Source organism: Cherax quadricarinatus, chromosome 68 (genome assembly GCF_038502225.1).
Source record: "Cherax quadricarinatus isolate ZL_2023a chromosome 68, ASM3850222v1, whole genome shotgun sequence".
Taxonomy (NCBI): domain Eukaryota; kingdom Metazoa; phylum Arthropoda; class Malacostraca; order Decapoda; family Parastacidae; genus Cherax; species Cherax quadricarinatus.
The window spans coordinates 14992244-15010927 of record NC_091359.1 but is presented as its reverse complement, the minus strand read 5'-3'; the positions used below and the strand labels follow the sequence as shown (position 1 = coordinate 15010927).

Here is an 18684-nt window from a genome sequence, read left to right as displayed (position 1 = left end):
GTTGAGGTAAGAGCCCTCATCACTGGAGCTCTCTCCCTTGCTTTCCGTGGGTTTAAACTTACAAAATGGAATAGCATTAAACCAACACATCTCATCGCAGCCATCAGAATACAAAACAAATTTGCTTATCAAGAATATAACAATTTGAATATTACAGAATTGGTATCACATGAGGATAATCCAAACTAAGTGAAGGACAAACCGAGTGGTAGTGAGTGTTCCACCGGCAGCAGCCTAGCAAGGTAGTGTAGAGGTGCGGGACTGGTCGCATCCGGTGCAGCACTCCACCTTAAAAACTAAGACGTGTACAAATCTGAAGTTTCACAGCACTGTCTCTTAAAAGTTAGTGTCTGCAGTTACAAGCCGTTGTTGTATGGAGGAGAGGGCAGGGTGCCGAGGTGGGTGGAGCGGTGTAGCGGTGAGCACAAGTTGTGGAGCCCGCTGGGGCATCCTCTGTTGCCCTACCGTCACTGAGCTACGAACAAGGGGCGGCGCGTCGCCCTGGAGGGAAATAGAGTCGCTCATGATTGGCTGCCCAGGTGGCACCGTGCCCCCTCGTGCCAGCAGAGTCAAGCCTGGAGTATTACTATGGGAGGAGAGAATTCCATCATAATTTCCGATCACTCAGATAAAAGTTCCATAGCAAAATTTTCAACAATATTCCTATGCTACATGGTTATGAAGTGTTAACAGAGTTTTGGACCAATGAAATAAACTCTGCGAGATATCTAGATACAGAATAATAAAGATTTCCAACACAAGAGAGGTAGGCATTGAGCGACAGGGAGCCTGACACCCACCACATGGTCGACAACCAGCTGGTGCTGAGCTACTGCTTTGTGCTCTGGTGAAGGAGGCGGGCCGTCGGCAGCGGCGGTGGGCGGGGCACAGCGGGCGGGAAGGCAGGGGTAACGTGATGTCACCAGTGGGGGAAGAGGACGCATGGGACCCATGCCCACCCGCACTCCTAGCTGCTAGTTCCTCCGCCGCACTGACGCCACCGCATCCTTCACTTTATCCTCACCTCCTGTTCGTGTTCAGCATTTTCTCATGCAAATGGCATTTCTTATATTTTAGTTTTCATTTTATGACCATACATATAAAATAGTTTTTATTATTCATTATGCACAGAATAATCGTACAATATTGATTGATCTCATGTACTCATAAGTAATTATTTCATAAATAATGGCGTGTTGACATAGAATATTGTGCAAGAAACGATCCATACCGATTACACTAGATAGTTAAGGCCATCAAGACTCAGACAACCCAGTCTCAAGGGGCAAACACGCGGCGACGATATAACTTCGGCCCGGAGAGTCACTGGCTCCGATCAGAAGGACCAATGTTTTTTTTTTTTTTTGAGCTGAGCTGTGCCTTGCACCCCAAACACAAGGGGCGCTGGGGAAGAGGAGAAAGAGGTCAGCTAAGGTCAATGGGTGGAATAAGCCATGGAAGGGGATGGGGCTGGGCCAAAGTCGAAGGGAAAGATATGGGAAAGTTAAAAGGAAATGGATGGTAGGGGTATTTCAGGATTGGGAACTAGGATAAAACTCAATACGAGGACTACAACAAGGCTTCAGGTATGGGGATTAGGATAGGATTTCAGGCGGGGCTTGGGTAAGACTTGAACAGGACCTCAAATAAGACTAGGATAGGACCGGGAAAGGATTGCAGGTACGATTAGAAGAGGACTTCAGGTAGGGCTCCTGATAGGACTAGGACAGTACTTCTGGGTACAGGAATGGTAGCTGGAGGGAGAAATGTAGTAGTTACAAGGAAGAGAGACTCCAGGGAGGGTAAAAGATATAACTAACAATCACAGTAGTTAAATTCCACACATAAGACATGTAGTGGTGTTGAGAAGTGAAAAATGGTGTAAAGTAAGTCTACAAGAGGAATAAAACATGGAATCTTTGCCTGAGCTGAAAACAACAAAGTTTACACTATGGATTTAAAATATATTTAGTGATATATTTGAGGGATGGGAAGAGTAGGTTGCACACAAGGCGACAGCGTAATTAGGGGTCCTCTCCACTTGGGGAATAAGGAGACAGACGCCCCTAGCGTCATCCTCACCACCACCCACTCTTCTCTTCCTTGGAGCTGCTAATGTTAAGCAAGGCTAAAATAATAGGGAGAATTAAACACTATATGCATAAATCTTAAATGGTAGAAATGAAAAATCTTACATAGCTATTTGATGTAGAAATAATTTTCTTACATAGCTATTTGATGAAGTTGATCATTATGAAAAGACACAGCTAAATGAATTATGGTAGTTAATAAGGCCATATTCCAGGAGACACTAGGCTTTAGTGGGCTGAGTGACGTCACACTCGCTTGGGGAAGGACGGGCCAACGTGTCTTGGGAATGAATGGAAAATGATCAACTAGATTAACAACGGCGTACCTGACGCAGCAATAGTATGTGCGAGTGTGATTAGTAATAAATAATGGGCTGGGTGAAGAGCAGTGTCCCTATTGGTTCACTGACGTAAATATAGTCAGTGAAGGGAGTAGTCAGGGAATGCCAGAGAGAAAGGGGCTGCGCTGAACTGCCCATACGGGTCTAATGAATATATAATAATAATGACAATAATAATAAAAACAACAATCATAGTGTGCAGGGAGGACAACTCAAGGGAAGAATGATAGTGCTGACGTGCAAGAAGGCTGGTTAACAAGACAAGAACTTTAAGAGTGGGCAGGTAATATGTATACTATAGTAGCAGCCAGCGTGTCAAGCACACTGAAGCATCCTACATGAGTGATGCGGTACACAAGGCTGCGGGGGTTGGTGGCTCCATACTCAAGGTCGAGACACATGATTGGCTCTGGCTTAGGTTCTCCTTAGCTCACTGTAGTTGCACTTAGTCACGAATATTATAGCTCATAAACTAATATAGCAACTGAATTTAATAGGATAAGAGTGGGTAATTCTGCGCCATTGAAAGGGAAGAGGTCGCCCCACGGCCCAGCCGGAGGAAGGTGACGAGGTGTTGGGATAGGACGACAAATATATAGAAGCAGAAAAATGTGCGAGATGATGAAGAAAGAAGCTACGACAGAGGATCTGCACTGTATGACCCAGATGGGGTTAACGCTTATTTTCGATAACAATAAAATACGAAAAAGGGTGTAGCTGGTGTAAGAAGGATGATATGATCTAAAGCTGGGAAATGACAGTATAGATCAATAAATGCAGAGTAGATGGATCATCAGCAGGAGCAGCAGGTGAAGGGATGAGTGACAGATCAGGTAGGGGTGAGGAACAGGTGACAGGCGATAACGTGGGGGGTTGTAGGAATAGAAGTGCAACAGGTCAAGTAGAGGCAAGGAAGTGGTAGTAGAGAGAAGGGACGAATGACAGTCCAGGGAGGGATAAGCAATAGGTGACAGATGAGGTTGGGGGCAACAAAAGATAGGGAAGTGACAGAAGGTTAATTATGAGGGAGGGGGGTTAAGGAGGGGCGAGAGGTCAGGGAGGGAGAAAGCTATATGAATGTAGCTTGGGGAAGGGTTGCCTGTGGAGCAACACAAGGTCCGGGTGGCGCTCTGTCCGCAAACACGATGGCTTACAATACAAGTTCTACCTTATTGTGCACCTCGCTACTTGCATTATGCACAGCTTGCACTTAGGTAAAGGCATTTGTGTATCACACACAGTTTATGTGAGGGGTAATAATTATGCAGTTTGAAGTTTCCTTAATACTTGTTGAGAACTCGTATTGTTGGTGGGATACGCGCGTCATTAGGGTTCCTCTCCATATCACCTGAGACACTGTGCACACACCTGAGCTGCCATGGCCGCTGCCTGTGCCTGGCCCTCTTACTTCTGCTCCTGACGGTGCCACTACTGCTGCTGCAGCTGCTGCGACGCCTGCGGTAGCCATTGTCTGTGGCGTGGCTGGCAGGCTTGCCCAGGCCGTCCTCTGGGAAGGAAAGAGGTGTCGTCGGTGCTTCATACACCGGGTGTCAACAATACTGTGAGCGTGGGCGTGTGTGGGCGGCCATGGGCGGGTGTGGGCGGCCATGGGCGGGTGTAGGCGGCCATGGGCGGGTGGGAGCATCAGTGTCATCAGGCTCCACGTCACCTCCACGCCAACTAACAAGTGATCATCTTGAGGACCAGGCGCTCCCAGCCTCACTTGAGCCGAGCGTCAATACCAAGACGGGTAAGCAATGGCCCAGTAACCATTTAGAAAAAGAAATACAAAAATAAACATATGGTGAATCACTTAGGCCAATAATCTCTGCACAGAGGGCGCGGCACTCGTGGGTCGGGAAGCTGAGGACAGTTGGACTGTAAACTTAAACAACAAGGCATTAAGAGTGCGGTGTTCCCGAGCAAGAGTGGCCCAACCGACGCCGGTGGTGGCTACAGCAGGCCTACACCAACGCCGTGATTTGCTTGTTAACGGCCGGCTCCTGTGGTACTTGATACCAGAGCCATGCGGGAGTTAACAGAGCCATGTGTTAATTAACAACCGGCCCATGTGTAGTTAAAAAGCAGCAACAACTTCATTTACTCGCCTTTCCTTAGTCACACGTCAGTGGACCGTGATGTCACTGATGGTGATCGCGAGTGAATCACCACCTTATGGCCGTTTTTTGTGACGTAACCATCGCTCTCCACCAAGACGGCGGTATCTGCTTGCTTTAGTTCTTCTTGGGACTCGGCACCGGAGAGAGAGGACTGATCTTTGTGCTGGCGGTGTTTGCGCCACGCTTGTTGGATCAACCGCGCGCAGTACTCTTCTCTCTGGCGCCAGAGCGTGGAGGACACTGGCTCGTACCCTGGACGGTCCGAAGCAGGAGCCACTTCGCCAATGTCTGCTGAGTCCTCCACTGGGTTGCCCTTACGGGCGAAGAAGTCCTTGGTGAGCGCGTCCAGGACGTCCACGCAGAACACAAGGTCTCCCTTGCAGATTGGAATGTCCATTGACACAATTTTGTACTTATTTGGCTTGTGAATCTGAAGAGGCGCCTCTAGGATATCCAGAAAGTCAGACAGCATGTGAAATTCAATGAACTGCGTTCCTTTAGGATCGAACTGTTGCCAGATTTCATAGTACATGTCGTAGTCGTCATCAGTTAGACCCTCTTCGACGTCTTCTGTCGCCTGGGAGTAGTTTTCGAGGATGACAGCGATGTACATGTTAATAACGATGAGGAAGCTGATGACTAGGTAACCCAACAGATAAGCGATGCCAATGGCCTGGTTGCCACAGTTGCCAGGATCGCCGATCTCAGCATTGGGAGGCTTGCACTCTTTTTCGTTAACAATACCGGAGAGCACACTATCCCACCCTGCAGACGTCATCATTTGGAACAGCAAGATGAAAGACTGGAAGAAGGTCTCGAAGTTGTATACAGAATCCAGACCTCCAGTGTGTTTGACATTCATAAAGAAAGACATACCGAAGATAGCAAAGATAAACATAACAAGGAAAAGCAAGAGGCAGATATTGAAGAGAGCGGGGAGGGACATGGCCAAGGCGAAGAGCAGCGTTCTGATTCCTTTGGCGCCTTTGACAAGACGCAGGACACGTCCCACCTTCGCTACTCGAACGACACGAAGCAGCGTCGGCGACACGAAATACTTCTCAATGATGTCCTTCAGCACCAGACCTGAGAAATAATAAAAGTTACTCATCGTTGAATATTTGGTGCTATGTATCCTCAATGAAGGAACCCTTGGATATTTATTTATGGATTCCCGAAGGTACAACAGATTTCAATGACAGAAAAGTTATTTTGTTAGGTTTAATGGATATTGACTATACAGGAATAAAGCCTTTACATACTAGTATCAAGGATACTGTAATTCTTAAAAATGGGGATTAAATTGTAAGTGTGCATGAATGTACACATACACACACACACACACACACACACACACACACTCTGCCTCGGTGGGAAACGGCCGACGTGTTAATATACCTATATATATATATATATGGATAGAGGAGCAATGTGGCAGATGTTGCAAGTATATGGAATAGGTGGTAAGTTACTAAATGCTGTAAAGAGCTTTTATGAGGATAGTGAGGCTCAGGTTAGGGTGTGTAGAAGAGAGGGAGAATACTTCCCGGTAAAAGTAGGTCTTAGACAGGGATGTGTAATGTCACCATGGTTGTTTAATATATTTATAGATGGGGTTGTAAAAGAAGTAAATGCTAGGGTGTTCGGGAGAGGGGTGGGATTAAATTATGGGGAATCAAATTCAAAATGGGAATTGACACAGTTACTTTTTGCTGATGATACTGTGCTTATGGGAGATTCTAAAGAAAAATTGCAAAGGTTAGTGGATGAGTTTGAGAATGTGTGTAAAGGTAGAAAGTTGAAAGTGAACATAGAAAAGAGTAAGGTGATGAGGGTATCAAATGATTTAGATAAAGAAAAATTGGATATCAAATTAGGGAGGAGGAGTATGGAAGAAGTGAATGTTTTCAGATACTTAGGAGTTGACGTGTCGGCGGATGGATTTATGAAGGATGAGGTTAATCATAGAATTGATGAGGGAAAAAAGGTGAGTGGTGCGTTGAGGTATATGTGGAGTCAAAAAACGTTATCTATGGAGGCAAAGAAGGGAATGTATGAAAGTATAGTAGTACCAACACTCTTATATGGATGTGAAGCTTGGGTGGTAAATGCAGCAGCGAGGAGACGGTTGGAGGCAGTGGAGATGTCCTGTCTAAGGGCAATATGTGGTGTAAATATTATGCAGAAAATTCGGAGTGTGGAAATTAGGAGAAGGTGTGGAGTTAATAAAAGCATTAGTCAGAGGGCAGAAGAGGGGTTGTTGAGGTGGTTTGGTCATTTAGAGAGAATGGATCAAAGTAGAATGACATGGAAAGCATATAAATCTATAGGGGAAGGAAAGAGGGGTAGGGGTCGTCCTCGAAAGGGTGGGAAAGAGGGGGTAAAGGAGGTTTTGTGGGTGAGGGGCTTGGACTTCCAGCAAGCGTGCATGAGCGTGTTAGATAAGAGTGAATGGAGACGAATGATACTTGGGACCTGACGATCTGTTGGAGTGTGAGCAGGGTAATATTTAGTGAAGGGATTCAGGGAAACCGGTTATTTTCATATAGTCGGACTTGAGTCCTGGAAATGGGAAGTACAATGCCTGCACTTTAAAGGAGGGGTTTGGGATATTGGCAGTTTGGAGGGATATGTTGTGTATCTCTATACGTATATGCTTCTAAACTGTTGTATTCTGAGCACCTCTGCAAAAGCAGTGATAATGTGTGAGTGTGGTGAAAGTGTTGAATGATGATGAAAGTATTTTCTTTTTGGGGATTTTCTTTCTTTTTTTTTGGGTCACCCTGCCTCGGTGGGAGACGAAAGACTTGTTGAAAAAAAAAAAAAAAAAAAAAAAAATATATATATATATATATATATATATATATATATATATATATATATATATATATATATATATATATATATAATATATAATATATTAGGGGGAGGTATGGGGTTACTAAAAGTGTTATTCAGAGGGCTGACGAGGGTTTGTTGAGGTGGTCTGGACATTTAGAAAGGATGGACTTGGATGGTGTATAAATCTGTAGTAGAGGGAAGGTGGGGTAGGGATCGCCGTAGGAAAGATTGGAGAGAGGCTGTAAAGGAGTTTTTGTGTGCAAGGGGCTTGGACATCCAGCTGGTGTGTGTGAGCATGTTACACAGGAGTGAGTTGAGGCAAATGATTTTTGGGACCTGACGAGCTGTTGGAGTGTGAGGTAGAATTTTACGAAGAGATTCAGGAAAACCGATTAGTTGGACTTGAGTCCTGGACTCTAAAGGAGGGGGTGGAGATAGAGTTTGAAGGGGCATCTGAACTGTAATATCGACACGTCTGGCAACAGTCATATAGGGGAATGATGGTGAAAGTGTTTCTTCTTTTGGGTCACTCTACCTCAGTGGGAGACGACCAGTATTTTAATATAATACACACACACAATATATATATATATATATATATATATATATATATATATATATATATATATATATATATAAATATGTATATATATATATTTTTTTTTCAACAAGTCGGCCGTCTCCCACCGAGGCAGGGTGACCCAAAAAAAAGAAAGAAAATCCCCAAAAAGAAAATACTTTCATCATCATTCAACACTTTCACCACACTCACACATTATCACTGCTTTTGCAGAGGTGCTCAGAATGCAACAGTTTAGAAGCATATACGTATAAAGATACACAACATATCCCTCCAAACTGCCAATATCCCAAACCCCTCCTTTAAAGTGCAGGCATTGTACTTCCCATTTCCAGGACTCAAGTCCGACTATATGAAAATAACCGGTTTCCCTGAATCCCTTCACTAAATATTACCCTGCTCACACTCCAACAGATCGTCAGGTCCCAAGTATCATTCGTCTCCATTCACTCCTATCTAACACGCTCACGCACGCTTGCTGGAAGTCCAAGCCCCTCACCCACAAAACCTCCTTTACCCCCTCTTTCCAACCCTTTCGAGGACGACCCCTACCCCTCTTTCCTTCCCCTATAGATTTATATGCTTTCCATGTCATTCTACTTTGATCCATTCTCTCTAAATGACCAAACCACCTCAACAACCCCTCTTCTGCCCTCTGACTAATGCTTTTATTAACTCCACACCTTCTCCTAATTTCCACACTCCGAATTTTCTGCATAATATTTACACCACACATTGCCCTTAGACAGGACATCTCCACTGCCTCCAACCGTCTCCTCGCTGCTGCATTTACCACCCAAGCTTCACATCCATATAAGAGTGTTGGTACTACTATACTTTCATACATTCCCTTCTTTGCCTCCATAGATAACGTTTTTTGACTCCACATATACCTCAACGCACCACTCACCTTTTTTCCCTCATCAATTCTATGATTAACCTCATCCTTCATAAATCCATCCGCCGACCACGTCAACTCCTAAGTATCTGAAAACATTCACTTCTTCCATACTCCTCCTCCCTAATTTGATATCCAATTTTTCTTTATCTAAATCATTTGATACCCTCATCACCTTACTCTTTTCTATGTTCACTTTCAACTTTCTACCTTTACACACATTCTCAAACTCATCCACTAACCTTTGCAATTTTTCTTTAGAATCTCCCATAAGCACAGTATCATCAGCAAAAAGTAACTGTGTCAATTCCCATTTTGAATTTGATTCCCCATAATTTAATCCCACCCCTCTCCCGAACACCTAGCATTTACTTCTTTTACAACCCCATCTATAAATATATTAAACAACCATGGTGACATTACACATCCCTGTCTAAGACCTACTTTTACCAGAAGTATTCTCCCTCTCTTCTACACACCTAACCTGAGCCTCACTATCCTCATAAAAGCTCTTTACAGCATTTAGTAACTTACCACCTATTCCATATACTTGCAACATCTGCCACATTGCTCCTCTATCCACTCTATCATATGCCTTTTCTAAATCCATAAATGCAATAAAAAACTTCCCTACCTTTATCTAAATACTGTTCACATATATGTTTCAATGTAAACACTTGATCTACACATCCCCTACCCACTCTGAAGCCTCCTTGCTCGTCCACAATTCTACATTCTGTCTTACCTCTAATTCTTTCAATTATAACCCTACCGTATACTTTTCCTGGTATACTCAGTAAACTTATTCCTCTATAATTTTTACAATCTCTTTGTCCCCTTTCCTTTATATAAAGGGACTATACATACTCTCCGCCAATCCCTAGAGTACCTTCCCTCTTTCATACATTTATTAAACAAAGTACCAACCACTCCAACACTATACTCCCCCTAAGCTTTTAACATTTCTGTCATGATCCCATCAGTTCCAGCTGCTTCACCCCCTTTCATTCTACGTAATGTGCCTCACGCCTACCACCACACTTACATTCTAGCTCTTAACTTCACTCCTAAAAGATGGTATACCTCCCTGACCAGTGCATGAAATTACCACCTCCCTTTCTTCCTCAACATTTAAAAGTTCCTCAAAATATTCTCGCCATCTACCTAATACCTCCCTCTCCCCATCTACTAGCTCCCCTACTCTGTTTTTAACTGATCAATCCATACTTTCCCTAGGCTTTCTTAATAACTTGTTTAACTCACTCCAAAATTTTTTCTTATTTTCATAAAAATTTCTTGACAGTGCCTCTCCCACTCTTTCATCTGTTCTCCTTTTGCACTCTCTCACCACTCTCTTCACCTTTCTTTTACTCTCCATATACTCTGCTCTTCTTATATATATATATATATATATATATATATATATATATATATATATATATATATATATATATATATTATATATATATAATATATATATATATATAATATATATATATATATATATATATATATATATATATATATATATATATATATATATATATATATATATATATATATATATATATATGTATAATATATGTATAATATATGTATATGTATAATATATATATATATATATATATATATATATATATATATATATATATATATATATATATATATATATCTACACACTGAGATGCATACCTCCTGATGTATATACATATCGAGAGATGTGCAATTCTCTGCATATATGCAGTGGAACCTCTGGTCACAAACGCTTCCGAACATGAACAAATTGGTTCACGACCAAAAATTCGCCAAATTTTTGCATCTGGTCACGAACACATAATCGGGTGTTGAACAAACACAGCCGCGCCATTTTTATTGCACACACCAATTATCCCCACTTCCTGTTGTTTGTGTACATCTAACGAAGACCCTCGCCTTATAGTAAATATTGGTAAATATATTTTTTCACAGTTGTTTGTTGGATTATCTTATTGAAACTTGGGCAATGTATGATGGAAAGGTGTTTCTTAACGTACATCAAAAATGAAAGAAATCGGACGATAAATAACAGAGTTCACTTCTCAGCCATTAGACGACCATTAAAACTCTTAGGAAAAAAAATATTTACAGGGAAACTGTTCGTAGGGGGTCTAGAACGGACTCGTGCAATGTTAGTTTTCTCTGTTGTTCAAGGTTTTCTCAGTGTTATTCAAGGTTTTTACATTTAGTTTACTATTACACTGTGCATTCTATGGTATAATTAACTATTTTTGTGCTTACAGTTCGTAGGGGTCTGGAACGGATTAATCGTATTTACACACAATCCAATGGGGAAATTCGGTTCAGGTCATGACCAGTTTTGGAACGAATTATGGTCGTGACCAGAGGTTCCACTGTACTTTGTGATGAGACTGCCTGGATGCTTCCCACTTATTTTTTGGAATCCTTGAAACACATTTATATTGTCTTCGCGTCAAGAGACACTGGCTAGTGTAATGTCCTCCTGTCAAGAGACACTGGCTACTGTAATACTGTCCTCCTTTCAAGACACACTGGCTAGTGTAATATTGCCCTCCCATCAAGAGACACACTGGCTAGTGTAATATTGCCCTCCCATCAAGAGACACACTGGCTAGTGTAATATTGCCCTCCCATCAAGACACACTGGCTAGTGTAATATTATCCTCCCATCAAGAGACACACTGGCTAGTGTAATATTGCCCTCCCATCAAGAGACACACTGGCTAGTGTAATATTGCCCTCCCATCAAGAGACACACTGGCTAGTGCCAATTGCCCTTCCCTCCCATCAAGAGACACACTGGCTAGTGTAATATTGCCCTCCCATCAAGAGACACACTGGCTAGTGTAATATTGCCCTCCCATCAAGAGACACACTGGCTAGTGTAATATTGCCCTCCCATCAAGAGACACACTGGCTAGTGTAATATTGCCCTCCCATCAAAGAGACACACTGGCTAGTGTAATATTGCCCTCCCATCAAGAGACACACTGGCTAGTGTAATATTGCCCTCCCATCAAGAGACACACTGGCTAGTGTAATATTGCCCTCCCATCAAGAGACACACTGGCTAGTGTAATATTGCCCTCCCATCAAGAGACACACTGGCTAGTGTAATATTGCCCTCCCATCAAGAGACACACTGGCTAGTGTAATATTGCCCTCCCATCAAGAGACACACTGGCAAGTGTAACATTATCCTCCCGTCAAGAGACACACTGGCTAGTGTAATATTTCATATTTCAAAGAAGGTTTTTTGGATGAGACATCATACCAGGTGTTAAAAAATTTCTTTTAGAGTAGGGATGATTAAATCTGGCACCCTAATGTTGACACACACCATATATCAAAGGCTCCTTAGATTCACAGATTGGTTACTCGTACGTACAAGTAAGAATTTTAACATACAAGTCAAAATGCAACATACTGTCTGTGCCTATATATAGTGGCTCATTCATTCTTCTGTCAGTGTGACTTGTTAATGGTCCAAGTTAGACCAAAACATCGTCATTAGCTTTTCTCTCTCCTATGTGCGAGTTTTCTGTGTATGTCTCTCCAAACGTAAGTCATATTCGTACTTAAAATATAATAAAACGATTTCTCTACAGACTTTATTTAGATTAGGTTAGGCCTCATGGATGATAGATATTATGGTGAGTAAGTCGGGTCTAGGAAGCAGCAGACAATATGCTGAAAATTGTATCTGCAAGGCCATAAGTGTGTGAGTTACCTGCGTCTGGATGTAAAGTATATGTAGCATTTGTTTTTATTTATCAGTTCATATATGTATATTGAAATTATTAATTACAACTTACGATTCTGAGGACAATCTGGTCTCAACACTGACGTATACACACGTCACGAGCTAAGTACTAACATGGGCGTAATTTACAGGCTCAGCACTGATATATATATACATCACAAGCCCTATAGTGATGCTAATATACTCTACAAGCTACGCTCTGGCATCGGTATCTTTTCTACTGCACCGCTACGAACGACAATAGAATTACAATTCAGAAGATTTTTATTCCTACACATTCACGGTGGTTTGTGGAAAGTAAAAAACTAGTGTGTTTAATGATGGAGGGAGCTGGGGCAGTGGGTGTGTTGTGGTGGTTGTGGAGGGGGCTGGTGCAGTGGGTGCGTTGTGGTTGTGGAGGGGGCTGGAGCAGTGGGTATGTTGTTGTGGTGGTGGTGGAGGGAAGAGAACACTAGGTGTGTTGTGGTGGTTGAAAAGGGACGGGAACAATAGGTGTGGGAGCAGCAGGATCAGAGCCAGTAACTGCCATCTTAGTGTTTAAGGCCAAACACACTTCAGTTCTCTGCAGGACATCCACTGCTGCAGACAGCTTCCAATACTGGGAAGGAGGGAAAGCACAAGTGTACTTAGCACTGAAAAATATAAAAACATGGTTAAAGAGTCAACTCAGCGAAGAGGCGAGATTATCTTACCTAGAATAGACATGATGACCACCACAAAATCGAAGAGATTCCAGGGCTCCTTGAAGTAGTGCCATCTGAGAGCGAACACCTTCAGAACGCACTCGGAAGTGAAGATGCAGATAAAGATGAGATTCATGTTGTTCAATGCTGTTTTCCACTCTTCTGTCATATTGTAGTGATCCATTGTCATGGTGAGCATGTTCAAACCGATGAATATCATGATGATCATGTCGAACTTCTTGTTAGTCACTATCTCGAACACCACGGCTTGTGGGCGGAACTAAGCAAGAGAGACAAAAAGAAACGTAGGGGGTGACTGCTAAACTCATTGACACACGTGAAAGCTAAAAAAACGGATCTGGTCTGCTGAGTTGAATCACAGGCATGGAAGCAACAAACACCGACTAACACAGCTGTTACACAGGATACTGAAGATAACAGAGTGACTGTTACACGTGTTACACAGGACAATGAAGATAACAGAGTAACTATTACACCTGTTACACAGGATACTGAGGATAACAGAGAATAACTGCTGAGAATAACTACAAGTATAATACAGGAAAGTGAAGATAACAATAATTGCTGAGGATACAACAAGTATAACAGAAGTGAAGATAACAATGACTGCTGAGGATACTACGAGTAAAACAAAAGTGGAAATAACAATAATTGCTGAGGATACTACAAGTGTAACAAAAGGATACTACAAGTATAACAAAAGTAAAGATGACAATGACTGCTGAAGATACAAGTATAACACAAGAAAGTGAAGATAAGAGTGACTGCTGAGGATAAGTACAAGTATTACATAGGAAAGATAGGGGAAGACAGCTGCAACTGTTACAGGAGAGCTGAGATAAAGAGAGCTTCTGCCCGAGATAACTACAACAGAGGGAACACCAAACGCAAAGTGTAGTTATCAAGTGTAGAAAGGAAAACGGCAAGTAGAAATGTTTTTTTTTTAGAGAACGAAAGAAAATTTGTGAGAATAAGGAGGGAGGGAGGGAGGGAGGGGGAGAGAGAGAGAGAGAGAGAGAGAGAGAGAGAGAGAGAGAGAGAGAGAGAGAGAGAGAGAGAGAGAGAGAGAGAGAGAGAGAGAGAGAGAGAGAGAGAGAGAGAGAGAGAGAGAGAGAGAGAGAGAGAGAGAGAGAGAGGAGAGAGAGGAGAGAGAGAGAGAGAGAGAGAGAGAGAGCGAGAGAGAGAGAGAGAGAGAGAGAGAGAGAGAGAGAGAGAGAGAGAGAGAGAGAGAGAGAGAGAGAGAGAGAGAGAGAGAGAGAGAGAGAGAGAGAGAGAAGTGTTGAAGTAGTGAAGAAAGATGCATAACGATACTGTGGGAATTCATGTGTTGGTTGATGGACACTTTAAGAAGTGACGTCTACAGTGTCGTAACTGATATAGTGATACCTAGAGACTAGAAAACAAGGCGTACAATTCAGAACTTTTATTAAAGACTGTTTGGCCACGAGTGGCTTCATCAGTCTTAAAATAAATGTTCGCAACAGTACACAGACATCCTCTTTATACACGTGATGTCTAGAAATATTTTATTAAGATATACAGAGCCAAGACAGGAGGGAAACACGTTTGATTCAAGAAAGAGAAGGAAAGTTGCGATTCCTTAGAAACAAGAGTCCTTCACTGACATCAAGGCACCGTCCTTGAAGGAACTGACGTCAGTAGCAAGTGATGATAACAGTGTTTTGTTTAACGAGGTCATCGTCTAAGGAAAAAAAAAGTTCTAAGAAAGTTTAAAAAACAAAATATTCCGAGCAATAAAGCAGACATTTAACTTTTCCTCACAGGGGGAAAATTTTCTCTATTTAATACCGCAGTATTGTTAGAAATTCCTTTGTTTTGAGAAAGAGAGAGAATGAATTGCACAACTCATCATTTAGATGTAACAAACTAACGTGCCAATGACACTGACAAAAACAGCCATAAACAAAAGCCGTGGGATTAAACTCAGAGACGTACAGCGTTTTCAACTAAGGGGGGTTTGGGAAGGGGGGACGTAAATACGTTTTTCTGACATTAGAGACAGCCGTAAGCATTGAGATTCGAGATCAACTAGACAGTTCCACATCGAGGGAGTATGGAGGCCTTGATAAATGTATCAGGGTCGCGTGCCCACACTCCCTGTGCACTCACCTCCAGACCTCGGGACCCAAGATGCATGACCTCGCTCACCTACACTGCCCCTAACCTGATTTGCCTTCACGCAACAAGGATTTTTTTCCTTCGTGTCCAATACTGAAAGTCGCGTTAGCTTATTATTACCATTATCATTATTATAGATTTTATTTATTACAAATATTAATACTATATTGTTATTACTACTAGTATATTAAAAGAGCGCTAAACCACAATGGATCACGAAGCTGGTGTCATCCAACAATGATACATTGTATAAACACTCGTCGCGTCAGTATACTCATCATTCGTAGGAGTCATAACGCATGGAATCAAAGTTGGAAAGTTATCGGGTTTGATCCGGCCGGGGGGGGGGATAGCCCTAATAAACTGGATCAAGAGCCCTTCACCAGCATCGTAGCGTCTTCCTTGAAGGGTTGAGCTCCAGCTACTGACTTGGTTATAGGAAATGTGCGTTATCTTATACATTAGAATGAGTATCGTAACCTCAGTTGGTTTACAGGCCAAGACCTATTATCATACCTCAGTTCGTTCACAGGTTAAGACATTTTTCTCTTACCGCAGTTGGTTTCAATGTCCACCACTCCCCCCCAGGATGCCACCTACAACAGTTGATTAACTCCCATGTACCTATTTACTACTAAGTGAACCGGAACAGACGTAACACTGCCTGGTGCGACAAATACTCTGTAAGGTTACGTTTTTGGTTAACATGGGGGTTTAAAGCCTATCGACTACACGATGGCCGGCTACATGTAACCTTTTTCACCGCCGTTTATTATAACCCCTATTTTAAAAATAGTAACCCCTATTTTAAAAATAGGAGTTATAATAAACTTTCAGTATACACACACACACATACATACAGACACACACACACCAATAAAAGGGCCGTGTCTATCGATAAGCAACTTTGACACCCGGTAAGTAACTAACACACATGTGCTGTTTTAAAGCATATGTTGTCTCTGTGTAGACACTCATGTGCTGGTTCACGCATGTGTTATCCCTATGTTGACACTCAGGTGTGCTCTCGGGTGAGCAGCACAAGGTCACAGCAGGTGTACTAGTGGTCGTGTGACCCCCACCCCTGCTGTACGGTGGCAGTGCTGTGGAACCTGCGTTACAGCAGTAAAATTATGTTTAGTGCGGCTGTAAGTTTTACAGCAGTAGATATAAATTAATGGTGAATATTTACTGCCGTGATTATTATTTTGAAATAAGCTCCTAATTTCTAGGATATAATGAAACAGACCAAAGGAGCATCATCACTCTAGCATGATCAGACGTTAACTGCCCACTGAACATCATCACTCTAGCATGACCAGACGTTAACTGATCCACTGAACATCATCACTCTAGCATGATCAGACGTTAACTGATCCACTGAACATCATCACTCTAGCATGATCAGACGTTAACTGATTCACTGAACATCATCACTCTAGCATGATCAGACGTTAACTGATCCACTGAACATCATCACTAGCATGATCAGACGTTAACTGACCCATTGAACATCATCACTCTAGCATGATCAGACGTTAACTGCCCACTGAACATCATCACTCTAGCATGATCAAACGTTAACTGACCCATTGAACATCTCTGAACTGAACAGGAAAGTTTCCTTTAGGTTAGTGAAGGTATTTGACTGATAAAGCAAACAAGATAAACAGTCTTGCTTACTGTAACTGGATTCCTGTTTATAACTCAACCATGACGCAACACTGACAAGTGTTGACTAACTTCTACTCACCTATTTACTGCTAGGTAAGAGGGGCAGGTCAAGACACATGCCCACACATGAAGCCTGCCCTAGGGTATTTTCACACCCTGCTCTACTTGGCATGTCTCCTTATTTACCACATTTCTCAACAGCTATATGCACAAATAGTAATTCCAACAGATGATTACAATTTAGCACTGTCCTGAAGATGGTGACTGATAAATCGAAACGATGGCATTTTTAAGAGGTAAATAAAGATATATATATATATATATATATATATATATATATATATATATATATATATATATATATATATATATATATATATATATATATATATATATATATATATATATATATTGTACTGAACCTTTTTGTTAGTGTTCCAAGGTGGGTTCATATCACTATTTGCCCACAATTTGGAAAGGACATCTTAGATGATATTTCCGTTCCCCCTGAACCATCATCAAGTCAGGAGTCGTGGCTTTATAACAGTCCAGGTGAGAGTGAAATACCATTTAAAGTTTATTCTCTTCAGAGTGTTGGTAAGTAATATATTGCTCGAGCCTCGGTGTTGGGACGTTTATTTTTTTGGGATTTTCTTTTTTCAAATTTATATATTTTTTTACTAATATGTGTATGTAAGCGTGCATGTACGTGGAATGTGGTTCAACATGTGTGTGGAACGTGGTTTAACATGTGTGTGTGGAACGTGGTTCAATATATATTTGTTTGTGTGTGTGTGTGTGTGTGTGTGTAAAACGTGGTTCTACATACATGTGTGTGGAACGTGGTTCAACATACATGTGTGGAACGTGGTTCAACATACATGTGTGGAATGTGGTTCAACATACATGTGTGTGTGGAACGTGGTTAAACATCTGTGGAACGTGGTTCAACATGAGTAGAACGTGGCTCAACATGAGTAGAACGTGGTTCAACAAGTGTGTGTCTGTGTAAAACGTAGTTTAACATACGTGTGTGTGTGTGGAACGTGGTTCTACATACATGTATGTGTGTGGAACGTGGGTCTACATACATGTGTGTGTGTGGAACGTGGTTCTACATACGTGTGTGGAACGTAATATTAAATCCATTTGGAATATATAGTCTTAGATCCATATGGACAGTGGTGAGACTCATATGGAACGTGATAGAAGCTCTTGAGTCTGATAATGGCACAAACAGGCTGGGTATAGTGTGGTTGCGAGGTTTTGGGCCGAGTTAAGGAGGTGCGGGCAAAGATGTTTTTTTTTCTATTAATTCTATATAGCTCCGACCACGATTCTGTGGTGATGGACGGGCTCAGTATAATCCTCGGGGAGATATCTAGTGGCGGTGGTGGCGGTGGGGGTTGCTACGAGGCTGGGATGGTTTTGGAAGGTCGTGAGGGAAGGACAACTACCGTGAGGGGCTGGCTACGGGGAAGACGATAAATACAGTGGACGAGGGAAGGGAGACAAC

General features: G+C 42.2%; 1 protein-coding gene across 1 annotated transcript in view; it reads right to left on the bottom strand.

The window, feature by feature from the left end:
• Window positions 1-1309: 1309 nt before the first annotated feature.
• The window catches only part of para (sodium voltage-gated channel paralytic), a 431083-nt gene continuing 413708 nt past the window's right edge, over window positions 1310-18684 (bottom strand). Inside the window, exons 33-34 of the mRNA XM_070099707.1 lie at window positions 13344-13614; window positions 1310-5637 (exon numbers count right to left, since the gene is read on the bottom strand). Of these exons, the coding sequence (XP_069955808.1) occupies window positions 4550-5637; window positions 13344-13614 (1359 nt within the window). The 3' untranslated portion in view covers window positions 1310-4549. The remainder of the gene's footprint in view (window positions 5638-13343; window positions 13615-18684) is intronic.